Source organism: Eumetopias jubatus, unplaced genomic scaffold (genome assembly GCF_037043125.1).
Source record: "Eumetopias jubatus isolate StellerSeaLion01/CBP00866 unplaced genomic scaffold, mEumJub1_p1.0 scaffold_12, whole genome shotgun sequence".
In the NCBI taxonomy this organism is placed as follows: domain Eukaryota; kingdom Metazoa; phylum Chordata; class Mammalia; order Carnivora; family Otariidae; genus Eumetopias; species Eumetopias jubatus.
In genome coordinates this window covers 106,741,806-106,760,739 of record NW_028274818.1, presented here as the reverse complement: position 1 = coordinate 106,760,739, position 18,934 = coordinate 106,741,806, and the positions used below count along the sequence as shown (strand labels likewise).

The 18,934-nt window shown below is 44.2% G+C and overlaps 1 protein-coding gene across 2 annotated transcripts; it reads left to right on the top strand.

Annotated features, from left to right (window-relative positions):
- The first annotated feature begins 510 nt into the window (after positions 1-510).
- KDELR2 (KDEL endoplasmic reticulum protein retention receptor 2) lies at positions 511-18,211 on the top strand. 2 transcript variants are annotated; one of them, XM_028088494.2, is made up of 5 exons: positions 511-709; positions 9,493-9,593; positions 13,296-13,454; positions 14,441-14,693; positions 16,092-16,217. In XM_028088494.2, the coding sequence occupies exons 1-5, from the start codon at positions 619-621 to the stop codon at positions 16,124-16,126; spliced, it is 639 nt and encodes a 212-aa protein (XP_027944295.1). In that variant the 5' UTR covers positions 511-618; the 3' UTR covers positions 16,127-16,217. The 2 variants fall into 2 exon arrangements, with proteins under 2 accessions (XP_027944295.1, XP_027944296.1); XM_028088495.2 differs by lacking the exon at positions 14,441-14,693 and having other exon boundaries at positions 16,092-18,211.
- Positions 18,212-18,934: the final 723 nt, after the last annotated feature.

Sequence of the window (18,934 nt, the reverse complement as noted above, 5' to 3'; positions counted from 1 at the left end):
ATTTCTTGTGATTTATTTTCTCATCCTACAGAAATGTTCACTTTTCCACCAAATTTTGCACTCTCAAAGAGAGTCCCCAGAATGATAAAAGCTTCAAGCTCCCTCCCCTCCCCACCCCGCCCCGCAAAAGCCGCATCCTCCCGGGCACCCCCAATAACGACCTTATCTTGAGCGAACCCGCCGCGGATTAATGTTCATTTTCCTCTTACACTTTTTCATCCAGTAAGTCTGCAGAGCGCTTAAGATCAGTGTGGGGGGGGGGGAATCCCTCACAAGGGAGTGTCATTTCAAAAATTTAAAGGAAATCGCTGGCACTCGAGGGAAGCCGGAAACCGGCAAGGGGAAGTTCGCGAGGGGTCGGGGTCCTGGGGAGGGAGCCCCTGTGCGGGCGCTTCGGGCCGGGCCTGCGCTGGGCGCGTCCCCTTTAAGGGGGCGGGGCCGGGGCGGGGCATGGCAGCGCCCCCCTCCTCCCAGACTGCCCCGCGCGCGCCGGCAGTTCGGCCACGTCCCTGGCCACGTCGCGCCCGCTCTCGCCATCTTCGCCGCTTCCTCTCAGGGGCCGTCGCCGCCGCCGCCTGAGCTGCCGAGCCCCGGGCCGCCGCGCCGACCGCCGCCGCCATGAACATCTTCCGGCTGACGGGGGACCTGTCCCACCTGGCGGCCATCGTCATCCTGCTGCTGAAGATCTGGAAGACGCGCTCCTGCGCCGGTGAGCGGCGGGCCAGGTCCCGGAGAGGCTCGGGCGCCAGGCCGGGTCGCCCCGAGGAGCCGCCGACCTCGGCCGCCCCACGGCCTGCGGGCCTGCGGCGCCCGACACACCCCCTCGGCTGGCCCGGCGGGGGATCGGCCCTGGCTGGGGGGGGGGGGTACCCTGCGGCCCCTCGGGGTGGGCGCCCAGGCCGGGCAGGGTGTCGCGGCGCTGGGCCCCGCTCGGCTCTGGGTCGGCTCCCGAACTTGAGCCGTCGGGGCGGGGGAGGCGCCAGCCAGACTGCGCTGGGCCCCATTCTGTCTGAAAAGTTTGGATGGGGCGGGGGCCGGGGGAGTCCGGCCGGCTCGCCCCTCGGCCCTCCGCTCTAATGGGCGCAGCTCCGCGCGCCTGGGCGCCTGGGCGGCGGGTCGGGAGGTGCGGGGAGCCCGCGAATCAATGGGACTGGAGGGAGGAGGATGGGCAGGAGCGCGGCCCGCTCGGCCTGACGTGGCAGCCAGGCCAGGCCGGGAGGTGGAGCGGGCGCGGGGAAGTCACCCCGCTCCCTACCCTGCCCCTTGGAGGACTGGCCTTTAGGTTAGGGTGTCGGGTCAGGCCTGACCCTTAGAGTTCTGTGGGCTTCACCCCAGTTCTGGGATCCAGGATCTCGCCTGCCATGGGGTGGGGGTGGGGGGGGTGTGTGTGTCCGTCCCTAAGTGAATTTCTTGGGGACCGTCAGTGCTGCTTTGAGAAACGAGCTAGTTTGTCGAACTCTGAAGTGCCTCCATCTAGTAACGGGTTCTCTTAAACCTGCGGCGCCGGGTGCCGCCGAGGTCTCGTGTGCTCTCCTGTAATTCCTCACTCCACGTCACCAGTGAGTGGGCGACTCCCGCCTCTGGAGTACACATTTCATGCTTGCATTGCTGCGAGGCAGTGGGACAAATCTTTCCCAGATAAAAGCTGTGAAGTTTTACATCTCATTAACCCTAAAAGCTTCAGAGGGGCAAATTTTTAAATGATTTCTTGAAATGCAGTGTCTTCTTTAAACTTCTTTTTGATGCCATCGCCTCAGTGAAATAACTTTTGAATTCAAGAGCTCAATTTTTGCACAGGCAGTAGGAGATCCCATTTCCCTGATCCGTTTCTAAAGATTTCCATATCTAGGGTAACACCCCACATCACTGACTGCTGGGTTTAGGGCTCACCTGTCTCCCCAGAACATACCTGAGATCGAGGAAGTAAGCAAAAACAAAGAGACCTTTGAGCTGTCAAAATGGATGTTACAAAGTCCATGTACTGAAACCAGTGTTGTCTGGCTTGGAGGTGATCTCTCATTTTGTACATATTCTGAGAGATTCAGTTGTAAGATTTACAATTATAGCAGAGTAACTGCAGCAGTTGTGATGGCTGACAATTCAGCACGTGCTATGTACGAGGTAGTGCACTAAATGCTTTACATAACTTTTTCCACCTAGTCTTTAAAATGATCTTAACAGCTGGGTGCTATTGTCCCCATTCTGTAGAGGAGGGAACTGAGCCTTAAGGGAGGTGAGGAAATTAATGGTACAGTTAAGGATTTTGAATCAGTATCTGTCTATTTTGGCCTAAGTAATTTTAGTTTAAACTCTGATGCCAGACCAGTAGTTCGGGTCATCTTTTCATTGCACTCAGGAAATTTGTCACGCCCCCCCCCCCCCCCCGCTTTATTGAGATATAATTGACATATAACATTGTATTAGTTTTAGGTATGCAACATAATGATTTGATATATGTATATATTGTGAAATGATCACCATAATAAGTTTAGTTAACATCCATCACCACACAGTTAACCATTTTTTTTCTTGTGATGAGAACTTTAAAGATCTGCTGTCTTACCAACTTTCAAATATACAATACAGTGTTACTGACTGTAGTCATCATGCTGTGCATGACATCCCCAGGACTTATTTTATAACTGGAAGTGTGTACCTTTTGACTACGTTTACCCATTTCACCCACCCCTCACTCAGAAAATGTTACTTTTATCTTGATTTTTGCTCCAAAATTTTTGTATGAGTCTCTTCATTTTCTTTCGTGTATTTCTCAGAATCCTGTTCTCTGTCAAGTCCTTAAGTATTGAAGCATGCTGTCTCTTAAACACATGTAAACTAAGATGTGGGGGAGAAGCTAGTATACCTCCACATATAGAATTCTTAAGGGAACCTTGAGTAATACGGAGAAAGTGAGAGGTTTACTATTTTGTTTGTTTTTTAATATTCACTATCTTCATTTGGGAGATTTAGGAGCATTTAGGAAAATAGAAAATACTTCAGCCAAGATAATAAGGAAGGTAGGTAGTTAAGTTCTTGTGTATTTGTCAAGTATTCCTACAGTTAACCTGAAGTTGTAGGGCATTATTAAACTATTCTCTTGGTCAGACTTAAGATCATTTTAGTTCTTATACATGAGATTTCCTGGCCTTTTAAAAATCAAAATCACCGAGGTCATTTATTCAGAATTAAATGCTAAATTTGATTGGCTGCTTTGTTTTTCCATTCTAAATTATGAAAGTTGTTTAGAGGCTTTTGAAAGGGAATTTGATATGAGTTTCTCAAATAACTGGAATAAGAGACTTGTACGTTCAGGTTGTGTTTCTCACTTTGACAATACTGGTATTGGGGTTCATTTTAGGATTTGGGCACCTGTTTTGAATATGCCTGCAGCCAGAACCATGGGGCTTTTTTCCCTTAGGATAAGGGATGAGACAGGTTAGTGAGGAAGCTGGAGATTCTGTTTTCCTGACCATCTAATTTGAGAATGACCACCTTAAGCGGCCTGTTTTAAAGTGAGGGCAGGAGAGCTGATCTTGGTTTAGCTCTCTGTGTCTCTGTCTGCTACTGTCATTACACAGGAGTGCCGAAATGAAGGGTGACTTTCTCATATCCCTGAACTGTCGTTGCAGTTGGATCCACGGTGAACTCAAGTTACCACTTTATCCTTGTCCTATACCCTGACCCGGATAGCCTTGGGAGAACAAGCCTTGGTTTGTAGACGAAGAACTTCTTAGCAACATTTTTCTGTAGGCTGGCTGATAGTTATTAATAGTGCTGTATCTATTGTGCTTAAATTACTAGTGGAGTCCTTTTGAGATCCATGACTCCCAGCCGCCCTCTCCTAGTCTCTCCCCTCCTCCCCCATCTATTGCTTTGATTGTTGTTAGCTGTTATGTTCGTTTTGTTGTAGACTTTTTATCCTTCCATACATGACAGGAACATCCAGTGTCCCCTGCTTTTCTCATAATTGGACAGCTTATAATTTTGAATACAAAATCTCTCTTATTGCGGTCATTGAGTACTTCAGGAAGCTATTGTATCACATTCCCAGCTCCCTCTTTGTAGCAGCTGTCCCCTCTGTTCTTTTGAGTGCCAGTCTGTTGACTAATCATTGCTCTCAAACATCTATTGACCAGGGCGCCTGGGTGGCTCAGTCATTAAGCTTCTGCCTTCGGCTCAGGTCATGGTCCCAGCGTCCTGGGATCGAGCCCCGCATCAGGCTCCCTGCTCTGCGGGGAGCCTGCTTCTCCCTCTCCTGCTCCCCCTGCTTGTGTTCCCTCTCTTGCTGTGTCTCTCTGTCAAATAAATAAATAAAATCTTAAAAAAAAAAAGGAAATCTATTGACCACCCATTGAGTGCAAGGTACTGGGGACACAATTTAGAACAGCAGCTTATAGCTATCAAAAGTCTCTGCTTTCAAGAAAGTTGCAATTTACTTGAAATAATAAGACATATATAAAAAGATAAAGGGTGTTAAATGTAGGCGGTAAATCCTGTGGATGTGAAGTGGCTAGAAGGATCACAGGGAAGGCTCCCATGACTTCCCAGCAAGGTGTAGGTAAGACCTCTGTGAGGAAAAGTCTGAGACTTTGTTAATGGACACAGAAGATGACCTGAATGTATCTTCGTAACCGTGCTTCTGAATAGGACCAGATAGGCTGGGAAGGAGGCAAGATGATTCATCTCCCCAAATTAACTTACCGATTCAGAATATCATCAAAGTTAAAAGACAATAAACTGAGAGAAATAATCTACAATATATCTAAGTGACAAAAAGCTAACATACATAATAAAATAATCCTACAAATAAAAAAAAAGGATAGAAAAATGGGCAAAGTTGACAGCTCACAGAAGAATAACAGAAGGCCCATTAAGCATGAAAGAATGCCCAGCCTCATTAATAGTTAGGAACTGGGACAGTAAAACAGCAATGCACACCATCATTTCCTCACTGGGTGAGAAAAGTAAGAGGTTTATAACATGTAACATAGGCAAGGGTGTAAAAGGCCATTCTCATTTGGTGTTAGTGAATATGAAAATGGGCACAGCCTTTCTAGGGGAAATCTTATCAAAACTTAAAAGTTGATGTTCATATATTTACACCAGCGATTGTAAGGAATCTGAACTACAGAAATTGCCATATGTGTAAATAAACTATAGGTATGAAGATGTTCCTTGTACCTAAATAACTATAAAACACTGTTTATAGATAAAAAGATATTCATGTAGTATTCATAAAAACAAAAGTTGTAAACAACCCAAATGTCCGTTAGTGGAGTGGTTGTGCAAATGTGGTATGGTTACACTATGGAACACTATGTAGCCATTAACAAGAAGGAGCTAGAAGTATTAACAGGGGAAGATAAATCTGAGAGGTTAAGATAAAAAAACAAATTGTAGGGGCACGTGGGTGGCTCAGCTGGTTAAGCATCTCCTTCGGCTCAGAACTTGATCCCAGGGTCCTGGGATCGAGCCCTACATCAGGCTCCCTGCTCAACAGGAGGCTTGCTTCTCCCTCTCCCTCTGCTGCTCCCCCTGCTTGTGCTCTCTTTGTCTCTCCCTCAAATAAATAAGATCTTAAAAAAAAAAAAAATTGTAAAGCAGAAGATTCTGTGGCCCCATTTTAAGGGGCAAACATATATGCAGGTACGTATACAAACACGTATATAGAAAGGAGCTTTTATTTTATTTTTTTAAATTTTATTTATTTATTTTTTATTTTTTTTTAAAGATTTTATTTATTTGAGAGAGAGAATGAGATAGAGAGAGAGCATGAGAGGGGGGAGGGTCCGAGGGAGAAGCAGACTCCCTGCTGAGGAGGGAGCCCGATGTGGGACTCGATCCCGGGACTCCAGGATCATGACCTGAGCCGAAGGCAGCCGCTTAACCAACTGAGCCACCCAGGCGCCCTAGAAAGGAGCTTTTAAAAAGCCTGGAAAGTTGCATTTAAAATGGAGGTGGGAGGGATGTTAAAAGGTCCTTTTGTTTTTATTTCGTATACTTTAGCCCAGTTGGAATTTTTAATTAAATAGCATGGATTTCTTTGAAAACAAGAAAAAACAACAAAACAGTACATAGTGAGAGCTGTCATTTATCAAGCATTTGCAGTGTGACAGGTATAATATAAAGCACTTTTTCTTTAGCAGTCCCACAAAGTTGTCAAAATTTGTCCCCATTTGACAGATGCAGAAAGTGAGGTTGGGGGTGGGGCACAATGTATGTCATGGGCCCAGGCTTACCCTGGGTGTTCAGGAGCTGAGCTTAAATCCAGTCTGTCTGGCCTCAGAGGCTCTTTTTCCCTAAGTCGCAAGAGTTGTGTTACGAGTCAGTTCCTATTAGGCTGCTGGTTCCAGGGAAAATTAATGGCCTTTAGGAGAGTATCCACATCCTTAGAGACAATGGGTTGGAGCATGGTGCCTTGTTGACAGTGCAGACTGTCCTGGTGGTCTAATCTATGGGACTCGGTTGCCGCTCAGCTGTTACCAGAACAAAAATAATTCATGGAAAGCTTTTCTCTTTGGTCAAGGGTTCTGTTCTGTAAACCACTGGGAATATAAGAAATGCAACCTTTCACCTGCAGCATAATTTAAGGTAATATACACTGTAGTGTATAGTTGTAGGGTTTTATTAAACCTAACTTGGCCCAATGTAAAAGACAGGAATGGTGTTAGGTTTAATGACTGATTTCCATTTAACGTGTCATACTCCTTAATATGGATATTTGGTGCATTTGGTATTGGGATGGCCATTTCAGAAACATTTAGAATGAGTTTTCTTGAGAGCCTGTTACCTGCCAGCCTTCACATGCTTTGGTCCCAAACAGGGAGAAAGAGACTGTGGGAGCCCCTCAGGCTTTCAGGAGGTTCTCTCCCTGGAAGGAGATTCCTGCCCCTGCCCTCTCTGTCTTCAGCTGGGATCTCTGCCATCTTGTGAAGACTGGAAAATTTTTCTGTCTTCAAGGAAGAAGCTGCTACTTCCTAATCAGGATCCCAGTCCAGGAAGAATAGGGTAGAACTGTATGAGCACACCTAGATTTCCAGCATGGAAGTTCCTACATGGATTCTGCACCATGAGACAAGCTGCAGGCCACACACTGCCTGACTCTTGCTCTTCTCCGCTCAGGGGCTCTCCCACCCTCTGGTCGGCAGTAAATTAGGGCAGAGCCCACAGAACATCACCTATTGACAGTTATAGAGACACAGTGTGACTTAGAAACTTCTTGGAAATGTTATCCCAAAATACCACAAAATGAGAATTTACGCCATGACATGAAAATAAAATGAATTCTGTCTCTTTTTTTGACCCTTTGTTCATTCATTCGGCAGGTATTTTCTTAGCTCTGCTGCGTGTCAGGCCCAGTGCTGAGCACAGAGAATACAAAATGGATAAGACATGACCCCAACCTTTGGAGATCTCAGTGTCTATTGGGGAAGAAGGAAGACAGGCAACCGGATAATTGCAGTGTATATTGTAAGATCATAATAGGAGCTGGGGCAGCAGCTGGTGGGAAGTAGTTCCCATTATGTACTTGCTGAATGAATAAACAGTACCAAGGGAGGGTGTTTTCAAAGACGACTTCCCACAGGAAGTGGTATATGAGTTGGGCTTCAAAGGGAGTGGTAAAAGTGATATGATAGTCCTGGATTTTTAATATAGGGATGCCGAAAATGAGGAAAAATCGCAAATCTCTCTGGCTTCCAAAGTTCCATTAGAATAAACCCTTTATAACAAATTTGCCTGTATGTACCCTATAATTTTTTTATTTAAAATATTGGAAAGAACCAGATGGGAAAGGAACTGGGAATTTCTCTCTCAAAGCCTCAGCCAATATCAAACGTGAGCTGCATGCTTTTCCCCTTCATCTCGTCTTCTCTCTCTCCCATGTCCCTGTGTGAATGGCAGCCTCATTGTTCTCCTTTGGAACATTGATCTCTGATAAGGAAATAAGTTCCCCATTACTGGGGAAAACTGAAAGGAGCAGAGTGTCTGTATCTCCACATTTGACCCTTGAAATTGGTTACTACTGATGGATCCAGAAGGAGAGAGTCAACTTTTTCTTCAGGTTCTGTTTAGGTATTTTTGTGAATAGACTAGAACTGCAATTATTCATATGTAGAAAGGAACATTCTTGTATCCAGGCTTTTTTTTTAATTTCAACAACCTGCAGAATTGTGTTATAAAGTATCATTTAAAAACAATGTGATTTTCACATTCCATAGGAGCATTGCCAGTAATTTGGTGCAGCAACATTTCTGTAAAATACATGCTTACTGAAATGTTTAATGGTGTGAAGTTTGCAACGTAGAGGAAGGTGGGTGGGTTCTGACGTGTAGTAAGATTCAGTTTCCTTCATGAATTTGCTCAATCTTCATCTGAAACCCATAGTTCACATCCTTTGTCACATAAATATTTGGCCAAATATAGATGTCAGAAAAGCTGAGTGCACATGCTACGTGACCATCGACACCCGCAGCTGATCTTCACGTGCTGCAGCGGTGCTCTGGAGGTGGACTGGTGGTTTGAGGCGGGAGCAGATTTAAGGTGTTTTTTTGTTTTTGTTTTTGTTTTGTGTGGTTTGGTTTTGGTTTTGGTTTTTTTTAAAGACTGCTGCTTTTGAGGACTGACTATAGTAGGTTCCTACCCTCTTGTTGCCATGGCATCCAGAGCAACATTTTTTATGGTGGTGTGATGAATCTAAGACATGGAATTTTTAAAAATCTTAACATGTCCAAGAAATGCTGCCCTCACAAAATAAGGTGCCTAGGGAGGCCATACCACTGTTCCAGGGTGGTACGCTCAGACTCTTACCTGTAGCAGTGTTCCTCTCTGGGTTCCTCATCTCCTTCATCAGATGAGATCCCAAGGCCATGAAGGATTTGTCACCATGAGAAACACTGTTTTAAAGTAGAAAGAAAGATGCTGAAAGGTAGCAGACAAGTTATAACAATAAATACCAGTAGAACTAGTGAAAGTATTCTTACCTGAAGCATATATTTGAAAAATACAGTGTTCAGGGGCACTTGGGTGGCTCAGTCGGGGAGGAAGCGTCCCAACTCGGTTCAGGTCAGGATGGTGTGGTGAGATTGAGCCCTGTGTCAGGGCGGAGTCGGCTTGGTCCCTCTCCCTCTGCTCCTCCCCCACCTGCACTCTCTCTTTCTCTCAAATAAATAAATAAAATCTTTTCAAAAAAAGAAAAATATTCATTTGAACAGAACATCCTGATACAGTGGCGCTGGCATAATTAAGGCACTTTCCCATAGCCACCCAGCATGATAAGACTGCAGAGTTGTTAGAGCCTCCGTGAAGGAGCATGTTCAAGAATGTTAAGTGAAAGGAAAACTACAGCTGCTCTCATTTATGGAGTCATCCCAGACATCAGCCTTTGACCCTGGAGCCCACTTTCCGTATCTGCACTTCCTGCGATATTCTCTGCAGGAAGCGTTCAGCTTCTCTAAGAGAGGCTTTTCTAATATGTTCCTTTTGTTTCTTCAGGTATTTCTGGAAAAAGCCAGCTTCTCTTTGCACTGGTCTTCACAACTCGTTACCTGGATCTTTTTACTTCATTTATTTCACTATATAATACATCTATGAAGGTATGGTATGGCATCCAATGGAATGCATTTTATCCATAATTCACAGGCCTATGGAAACTATTAAGTTTGTGTCAGTTGTGTACTTAGACATCTTCTAGAATAATGTCTAAACATGCTGTTCTCGACCTAAGCACTTTTAGACCACCTTGTACATAGACGTGGGAATAGCATTATCATTAAGCACATTTTCTGTTTCAGAGGAGTATCTGTTTAATTAAAGTGCTGTGCAGTTAGAGATTTTTTAATCTTAAATTCCTTGAGTATGATAAACTTCTAAAGCTCTTGATAACCCTGTAAGAAAGAGGGCTAACTATTACGTTTTTAAGCAGTGCGAAATTACAGACTCCCTGGGAAACCCAGCAGGTTGGTTCAGAAGGAGGAATGAAAGCCAGGACTCCTCGCTGCAGTACCTCGTTTTGCTGTTGTGGGAGGGGGGATTATGTGTAGCCTTCTACTTCTTTTCTTTCTTTTCCCGCTAAATCCGTGTTCTGTAAACTTCTTTGTGTGCCATCTTTATTACTCTTTCCATGCCTAGAGAACATCTGTACCATAATTCGTTTAATGTGTTTCTAAAACCTTTTAACTTGTCCTAAGCATTAGTATCCATGGCTTTGGTGTCCTATTTTTTCTGAATCCACATGAAAACAAATGTGTAATATTAAAATGCAGGATGTTTGTGTACCACCTTACATCTTGTGGACCACTGGGGGTGCATGCTCCCTGCTTGCCAAGGCCTCGGTTTCGCGCCATCATTGAACTTAGACTTACTGAGCACCCACAGCGCCGGGCACTTCCCTAGCTCTGAGGACAGGGCCAAAAACAAGCAGAAGTCTTAGTGTCTGGTTGGGGAGAGTAGATGGATCATCCCAATACTCAGTGAATGACGGCAGTTTGTGATGGGTACTGTGAAGGAGAAGTATGGGGCTCTCAGGGTGTGCAGTAGGAGTCTGATTTCTTTCATTCATTTGTTCTACATAGCTTACTGAGCACCTGCATGTGGGGCAGTGTTGTAGGCATAGCTGAGGAAGTCATGTTTAACCTGAAGCCTCTTGGTGTGGTACTTAAAAAGCATTTTTTATAAGCACAGGTCAGAGTAGACAAAGCCATATTTGGTCCTGTGGTCTTTACTAAGAAACAAATTTGAGTTACCTATAATCATTTCATTCTTCATCGCTAAGTGACCGGAGCCTCATATTCAGGAAATAATTAGCTTACTTAAAATGGGTAGGTCCCGGGGCCCCTGGGTGGCTCAGTCGTTAAGCATCTGCCTTTGGCTCAGGTCATGATCCCGGGGTCCTGGGATCGAGCCCCGCATCGGGCTCCCTGCTCCGCAGGAAGCCTGCTTCTCCCTCTCCCACTCCCCCTGCTTGTGTTCCCTCTCTCGCTGTGTCTCTCTCTCTCAAATAAATAAATAAAATCTTTAAAAAAAAAAAAAAATGGGTAGGTCCCTGCTTGTTGTCCAGGCAAGTTAAAACTGCAGGTTATTACAAGCGTGTGAGCAAGAATCCCCTCAGGATCCTTGGCTTTCAGAAGATCCTTGCTTGGTTCTAGTTTCCAAGCATGTCCTGAGCATCAGAGGAGTGAGAGCCAGGTTTTATATGCTCATTGCTTTGACTTTAAATGCCAGGCACAGGTGAGGAGAGAGTAGCAGCTGCTTACCTCCATGGCTGCCTAAGCCTTTAGGGACAGAATCTTGGCTGGCCGTGTTCCGGGCGCTGGCGAGGGACCCTCCGGCTACCACATGCCTTGGCCAGGTGTTCTGCTGGAGGAGACTCAGTATAAATGTATATGTGTTTTGTTGTTACATGTAGATTTATATGTTATCTTGTTCATATACATGTATACATATATTTGTGGAGAGAACTCTAACAATATAAGATACTAATCTTGATTTTTTTTTTGGGGGGGGGAGTTCGGTGTACGGGTATGACCAACAATTTTAATACCCTGTCAACTATTTATTTGCAAATATAACTTCATGATGAGGTGCCAGGGATAGTTTAGTGTCTTTGTTTTGTTTTTCAGCATATGAGGACTTGATGATTGCTTTCATTTTCCTCATAAGTCGTTTGCCTAGATGTTTTCCTGTAAGTTTCGTAAGGTGGTTTTCCTGAGGAGTCGTACCGGGCATCCCAACTGATATCCCACTTGTTTCCATTCAGAGACTAAACCTGCCCTTTGGTTCTTGGACCTAAAATCCTGCATTTTGAAAATTGCTGTAATTTCAGAATAACAGACTTCTCCTTTGGGTTGCGTGACTATCTGGTGTTTGACCTTTTGAATGCGAAAGAACATAACTCGACTGTAAGCCTTTGAACAGCTGTACTGCTATGTGAGCTCCCTTGTAGGTGGCAATGTTTGACAAGTTATCCCTTCCTTTTGGTTTTGCTTTTGGTGTGCTACCAGACAGAATTTCATGGGAATGATCTGAATGTTCTGTGTTAAAGTAACACAATGTAAGTAAAAATGATCATCATAAAGTTAAATGTGGGCTACATTGTATCTTCTCTTTAGAAAAGCACTAGCTAGGGGCGCCTGGGTGGCTCGGTCAGTTAAGCCTCCAACTCTTGGTTTCAGCTCAGGTCATGATCTCATGGGTCGTGGGATTGAGCTCCCCGCTTGATGGGGAGTCTGCTTGAGATTCTCTCCTTCTGCCCCTCCCCTCACTCTTTTTCTCTCACTGTCTCCCTCAAATGAATAAATACATTAAAAAAAGAAGAAGAAAAAGAAAAGAAAGGCACTAGCTAAGAAATAGCCTCATGCTGGAGGGAGGTGCACTGGTGTTGAACTGCGCCCCTTGGGCTGCTGTCTAATAGTTTAAAGTGAGATTAAAAATACATTCTTTGGAAGGGGGTGGGAGGGATGGGGCGGCTGGGCGATGGACACTGGGGAGGGTGTGTGCTGCGGTGAGCGCTGTGAACTGTGCAGGACTGATGAATCACAGACCTGTACCCCTGAAACACATAACACATTATATGTTAATTTTAAAAAAATGCATTCTTTGGCAGTTTCTTATAAAGTTAAAGGTACACTTATATGATCCAGCAATCCCATTCCCAGGTATTGACCCAAGAGAAATGAAAAGTTAGATCCATACAAATGCCTGTATGTAAATGTTCATAGTAGCTTTATCTGTTACCCTCCAAGCTGGCAGCAGCCCACCTGTCCTGAAGGTAGTGTGTGGATGAACAACTGTGCTGCACCCAGACAGCGAACTGCTCGGCAGTAAAAAGGAACCAGTTGTTAATACACACAGCAACATGGTTGGATCGAGAACACATCATGGTACTTGAAAGAAGCCAGTCTTGGGGGACATACTATATGATTCCATTTATTTGGTATTCTGGAAAAGGCAAAAACTGCAGGGACCAAGAATACATCAGTTATCAAAAAAAAAAAAGAATAGATCAGTTATCACCAGACTTTGGGCCTGGGGGAAGGGCTTGACTACAAAGGGCAGCATGAAGGAGGTTTTTGGGGGCGTCACATGATAGGACTATTCTGTGTCTTGATTGTGGTGGTGGTTATATGACTAATAAAACCATATACCCCCAGAAGTGAACTTTATTGTATTTAAATTGCAAAATAAAGAAGCTGAGGAAAAAAATCTTGCTTTTGTGAGCATATGGATGATGTAGAAGGCCAAGGGAGTTGGAGCCATTTTTAAAGTATGGATGACCTGTGCTTTTCTTCTGTCCTTAGCTCATCTACATTGCCTGTTCCTATGCCACGGTGTACCTGATCTACATGAAATTTAAGGCGACCTACGATGGAAATCATGATACCTTCCGAGTGGAATTTCTGGTGGTCCCTGTGGGAGGCCTCTCCTTTCTAGTCAATCATGATTTCTCTCCTCTGGAGGTTAGTTAAGAGGTTATTTAGGGAAACAGACATGTTTCCAGGTAATGTGGGTGGTTCTGGCTTGTTTGTTGGATTTGGCAAGCTTCTGGTGCAGCATACACTATTTGGTGTAAATAAATCACAGACAGGAATTAAACCCCCAGGTATTTGCCGGATTCTTCTCCAGAGAATAAACCAGGCTTCTGTGGTAGCAAAGACAGTGCCTTGCCTGTCCAAGTGCTTGAAGAACACAGTTCTTCACGTAAGCGTGTTGCACTTTGATACTGTGTGCAAATCCCCTAAGCAGTGTTGCTATGCTGGGGGTGTTGAGGAAAAGTAGTTTGCATGGTGCCCTGCACTCCACAGAGCCCTGCCTCGCCCTTCCCTTAACGTCCTGGGGAAGCCGCTGCTTGTGGTTTCAGAACACTCCCAGGGCTACCTGCAAGGCCTTCTGTCGTCCGCGTGAATCAAGTTGGGCAGAGTGTTTACGTAATTACAGTTCTTGTTACTCACCCCTTTGATTTAACCACACCAAGAAAGTCCGAAGAGTAAGAAACATGGTGAAAATATACATAGACAAGATAAAGTCTGTGAAGGAGACCAGCTGGTAAGGAAAAGCAGCAGTGGGAGAGTAGAAGGCCCCGGCTGTCAGCCTCGTGCACCGTGGCAGAGAGCACCCTAGATTCGGAGTGGGACAAGCTTACCCGGGAGAAACACATATGTAGATTCACAGAAAATTGTACCGGGAAGGAGATGCTGGAGAGATGGGTAATGAAAATTCGCAGAGGCAGAGGTGTCTGGGTTACCCAGCTTGTCATCGGGAATGTCGTGCCTCTTCAATGTAACTCAAGTTTCTGAGATTTATTCCGTTGCTGAGCTACTCTGGTTTGTCCTCAGATGCCTAGACTCCCTCACTCTTTGTGCTGCTCCACAATAAAGCAGGAGTATTTCCTGTGAACTCACGGTGGGTACTGGGTGCTGACTGAAGCCTGTGGTTTCTCTTACAGATTTTGTGGACCTTCTCCATCTACCTAGAATCAGTGGCTATCCTTCCTCAGCTCTTCATGATCAGCAAGACAGGGGAGGCGGAGACCATCACCACCCACTACCTGTTCTTCTTGGGCCTCTACCGAGCTCTCTATCTTGTCAACTGGATCTGGCGCTTCTACTTCGAGGGCTTCTTTGACCTCATTGCTGTGGTGGCCGGTGTTGTCCAGACTATTCTCTACTGTGACTTCTTCTACCTGTACATTACAAAAGGTACCACGGGCTGCCTTCTCCCTGCTTTGTTCCTACAGCTGTGTGTTTTTAGGAGCTCCCTGGCCCAGCATGCTCCTAATGTGGCACTAGCTCATCAAGCACAACTGGTTTCAGAAAAACATTTTAATGACTGTCAAAAAAATCTGGGTCAGGGCTTTCAGCCTTTTTCTTTTCTGTAGCTTTATTGTTTTTCTATAATATGTTTTTAGTGTAAGAAATTTAATCAGCTTTTATAATTCTGAAAATAATCACCTGAAACCCTACTACTCAGAGATCATAGTTAATGTTTCGATAAGTGTAATTCCAGATATGTCTATATGCATATGCACAGATACACGAGTTAAGCTGTACATGCCGTTCTATATATAATCTGTTCCCCCCTCACATTTTTTCAAGTCAGGAGACAGAAATCTCCATAGTTTTCAGTAAACAGAGAAGGTTTCATTATGTGTATTACCATAGTTTACTTACTCAGCCCCCTGTTCATGGATATTCAGGCTGTTACTGATTTGCTGCTATTAAAATCCAGTGCATGGGGTGTCTGGGTGGCTCAGTCAGTTAAGCATCCAGCTCTTGATTTCGGCTCAGGTCACGATCTCGGGGTCATAAGATCGAGCCCCGCGTCAGGCTCCGCACTGAGCATGGAGCCTGCTTAAGATTCCCTCTGCCCCCACCCCCAGCTCACACATATTCACTCTCTCTCTCTCTCTCTCTCTCAAAAAGAAAAAAAAAAACAAAAACAGTGCTTAAATCATTATCTTGTATATGTATATTTTCACATTTATGTGAGTATAGGACATGTGAACGTCACAAAAATCTGATGAAAACTGTGGTCCTTGTTCAAAAAAAAAAGTCATATTAATGCATGTGCACACAAATGTATGCATATAGTTTTAGGGGATTCAGGAGCCCCTGAAACCCAACCATAGCCTTAGGCTAAGAACCCTTGCTATACATTATAATGCCTAATGGTGGAATTGCTAGCTACAGAGGTATATATATCTTCTCTTTTTTAACGTCCAAAATTTCATAGACCTCTGTACATATTAATAGTTATATTTTACTATATGTTGATTAGGGGAGAAAGTAATGAGAAGAAAATGCTGTTGTGAATTTAGTGACAATTTCAATCGAATTTGTGTTTCTTAAATTCAGTTGCTGTGACATCAAGGAACATGAAGAAAATTCCAGTATGTGTGTGTGTGACATACTCATAGTTCAGGGGGTTTGTTTATTGACACCAAAATCCAATGACTCGTGATGCCAAAGGCTTGTTTCCTTGTACCTTATTCTGTGCTGTCTTGAGTGTGACAGACCTCTAGGAACAGGAAGAAAGAAACTATAAGCTTGTCAATACCAGTAACCTTTTGTTTTCTCTTCCTCTCTCTAAAATTCTAGTACTCAAGGGAAAGAAGCTCAGTCTGCCAGCGTAAGTGCCAAAGACCATCCCCAGCCTCTGTCCTTCAGGGTGCTCGGACAGAATTCTTACCACAGCAAAGGCACAAGATGCGTGATGCGGAAAATCAGAACCTTAACTCTTTTGTTGCAAATAGTCATCAGTGGCTCTGTAAGAACCCAGAGGAAAAGAACCAGAAGGTTTCTGTTTAATGCATCTTGCCTTATCTTTTTTTATTACTATGTACAAAGATTTTTTTACAAAAAGAAACTTAATGCTGTATTAATAAATTCAGTGTGTAGCTTCAATTGGGGTAGTTCCAAAAGTGAAGATTTTGTGAGGAATAAGTGCAAACTTTTTTTTTTTTTAATTCTTTGAAACTGTTGATTCTTTGTGTCTGCAATGGAATTGTACTCCTTGACAGTTGGTAGATTGTATATTCTTCCATCTATCAAACTTGCATTCCACTATATTTATTTTTTGCCAAAAGATGAGTACTATTTGTTTGAAATCTGAGACACTATGTTCAATTTGATCTATCTTTGTTCAAATCTCTTCACACCTAATGTGGAAATCCTTCCTTGGACATCACAACACTACATGTAAGGCTGGTAAGGATGACTCACAAGCTTATGGTTTTCATTACCAAAATTTTCGGATTCTGAATGTAGATGGAGTCTCGTTCAAGAGTCACCAAAGGTGCCCGCCTCCCTCTCCCGCTAAGAATGAGTTTGAGACTGTCCGAAGGGTGTCAGAGAACTCAGTGGGCAGGGGCTCTGGGCTGCTTGCCATCTAAATGTGGGATGTGAGGGACATTAATGATTATGTTGGATCTAGGACTATGCTCCTCTGAGGAATGGAATACAAGTTAGTCACCTATCACTTTATTTTACAGTTCCAAAAGCTTACTACAACCGTGTCCGTGCTCAGATTCAAATGGTTTTTCATATCACTTTCGGGTAGTAAAATGATTTACAGTTTTTTCTTAATTGGCAGTACCAATTGCCATTCCTTATACTCTTTGATTTTTTTTTTTTTTTTGGTTTTTGTTTTATTTTTACTGAGCTCTTGCATGATTTATCTTGTGTTACCATCCTAAATAAACATTTTATTAAATGTAGAATAAATTGTCCTTTTTTTGTGAATTAGGCTTTTGGAACATCCTAAGTCAGGATGATTTTTTCATTTTTCAATTGGCAACAAAAGCTCCGTATAGGGCCGCAAGCATTTATTGTCCACAAATTAATCTAAAACTTTCTGTATTTTAAGGGAAAATTGGAATTTTTCCTCCTGATTTTGCCATTTTATTGATTTGCTACATTTTTTTGATTTGTGCAAAAGCATATGACTTTGTTTTTATATGATGCACTATAAATGTTAAAGTGTTGAATACTAACTAACAGTGCTTACTACAAGAAGGATGTAGTATTTTTGCTTGCTGCATTAAAACATCTTGTGAAGAAGGGAGCTAGATGGGTTTTATTTTTATCTAGTGTGTCTCTTAACATCTTTCTAAAGTGGCAGGGTGCCTGCAGAGTTGAACCTCTTGTCTTGATCTTTTTGTTGTGCCCCGTCCCGTCGCCCCCCGCAGCCCCCCCACCGCCGTGCCTCATGGTTGTCCTTTTTGTGTATCTGTATCTTCCCAGCATTCTAGTCTTGGTTTAGTTTCTGTTTTCATCCTCCTTGGAAGATTATGAGAGCGTGGAGGCAGGGCGGGAAGTCTCGGTATAGTGGAGCAGACTGCCGCCCACACTGGGGGCGGGGTGGGGGGCTCACACCGTTTCTGTGCGTGTAAATTAGACACAAGCTGGGAGCATTGTGGGAGAGCACAACGCAGACGAGGATCTGGGACCTCAGCAGGCTGCCTGACTTCGGAAGTATCAGTGTCTTCTCTAGTTATCCTGCCCATGTAAAAGTGAAACTGGCTAAGATGTTACCACGATTTTGCGCCCAACCAGGATGACGTCTTAAATAGGGTGGCTGAGTGGGAAAGTGCGGGACTGGGGCAGCGTCCTCACACACATAGGAAACAAAGGCCTTGTATCATGCGCCTTACAAAGCACTGTTTCAAAGTTCCTTTCACTTCTCCAATAAAGGTTATCAGGTAATTAATACTTTTTTATCCAGCTGTTTTATTCGTGTGAAATTTTTTTTAATGAAAGCATGAGGAGAAAGAAAGTTCTAAGTGGGCTAAGTTGGCTGCTTACAGACACCAATCCATTCCCCATCCAGTTCAATCACAGCGTCAGAATAACGCTTCCTGCTTCCTTACAAGCCGGTTGAGAGAGGAGTAGGTAAATAGGCGAGGGGGACAAAAAGTTTGCAGGTGGCAGGGAGAGGATCCAGCCCAGCCTTGCCAAAGACACCACTAGGTTGGACGACTTCGTGGAAAGGTCAAGCAAAGATTTCGTTTCAATAGAAATCATGAGTGGTTGGTGGGAACCCTGAGGAAGGAAAGCACAAGCTTTGGGGTCACTCCTCCCACTCTAGCTCCGTGACCCTGGTTTAACATGAGTCTCCATCTCAGTTTCCTGCAGAGACTCCTGCCACAGGATTTTGTGAGGTGTGAATGAGCCCATGTTAGTGAAGCTCAAATTAGGGCTTGATGCACACACATTAAGTGCTCAGCACCGGTATGACCCCTTTTCCCCTCCCTTTGTGCTTAGTTTGGGACAGCTGCCTCAGAAGCTGGCTGGAAACCACTTCTCGCAGGAGACCCTGTGACCTACTTGATGATATTTGTGAATTTTGCCCTTGTTGGGAGAGCAATGCATCTGTAGACATTGACCGCTAAGTACCTACCCCAAACCACCTGAGTGACGACTCCTGAGGGCTGATTGGCCTG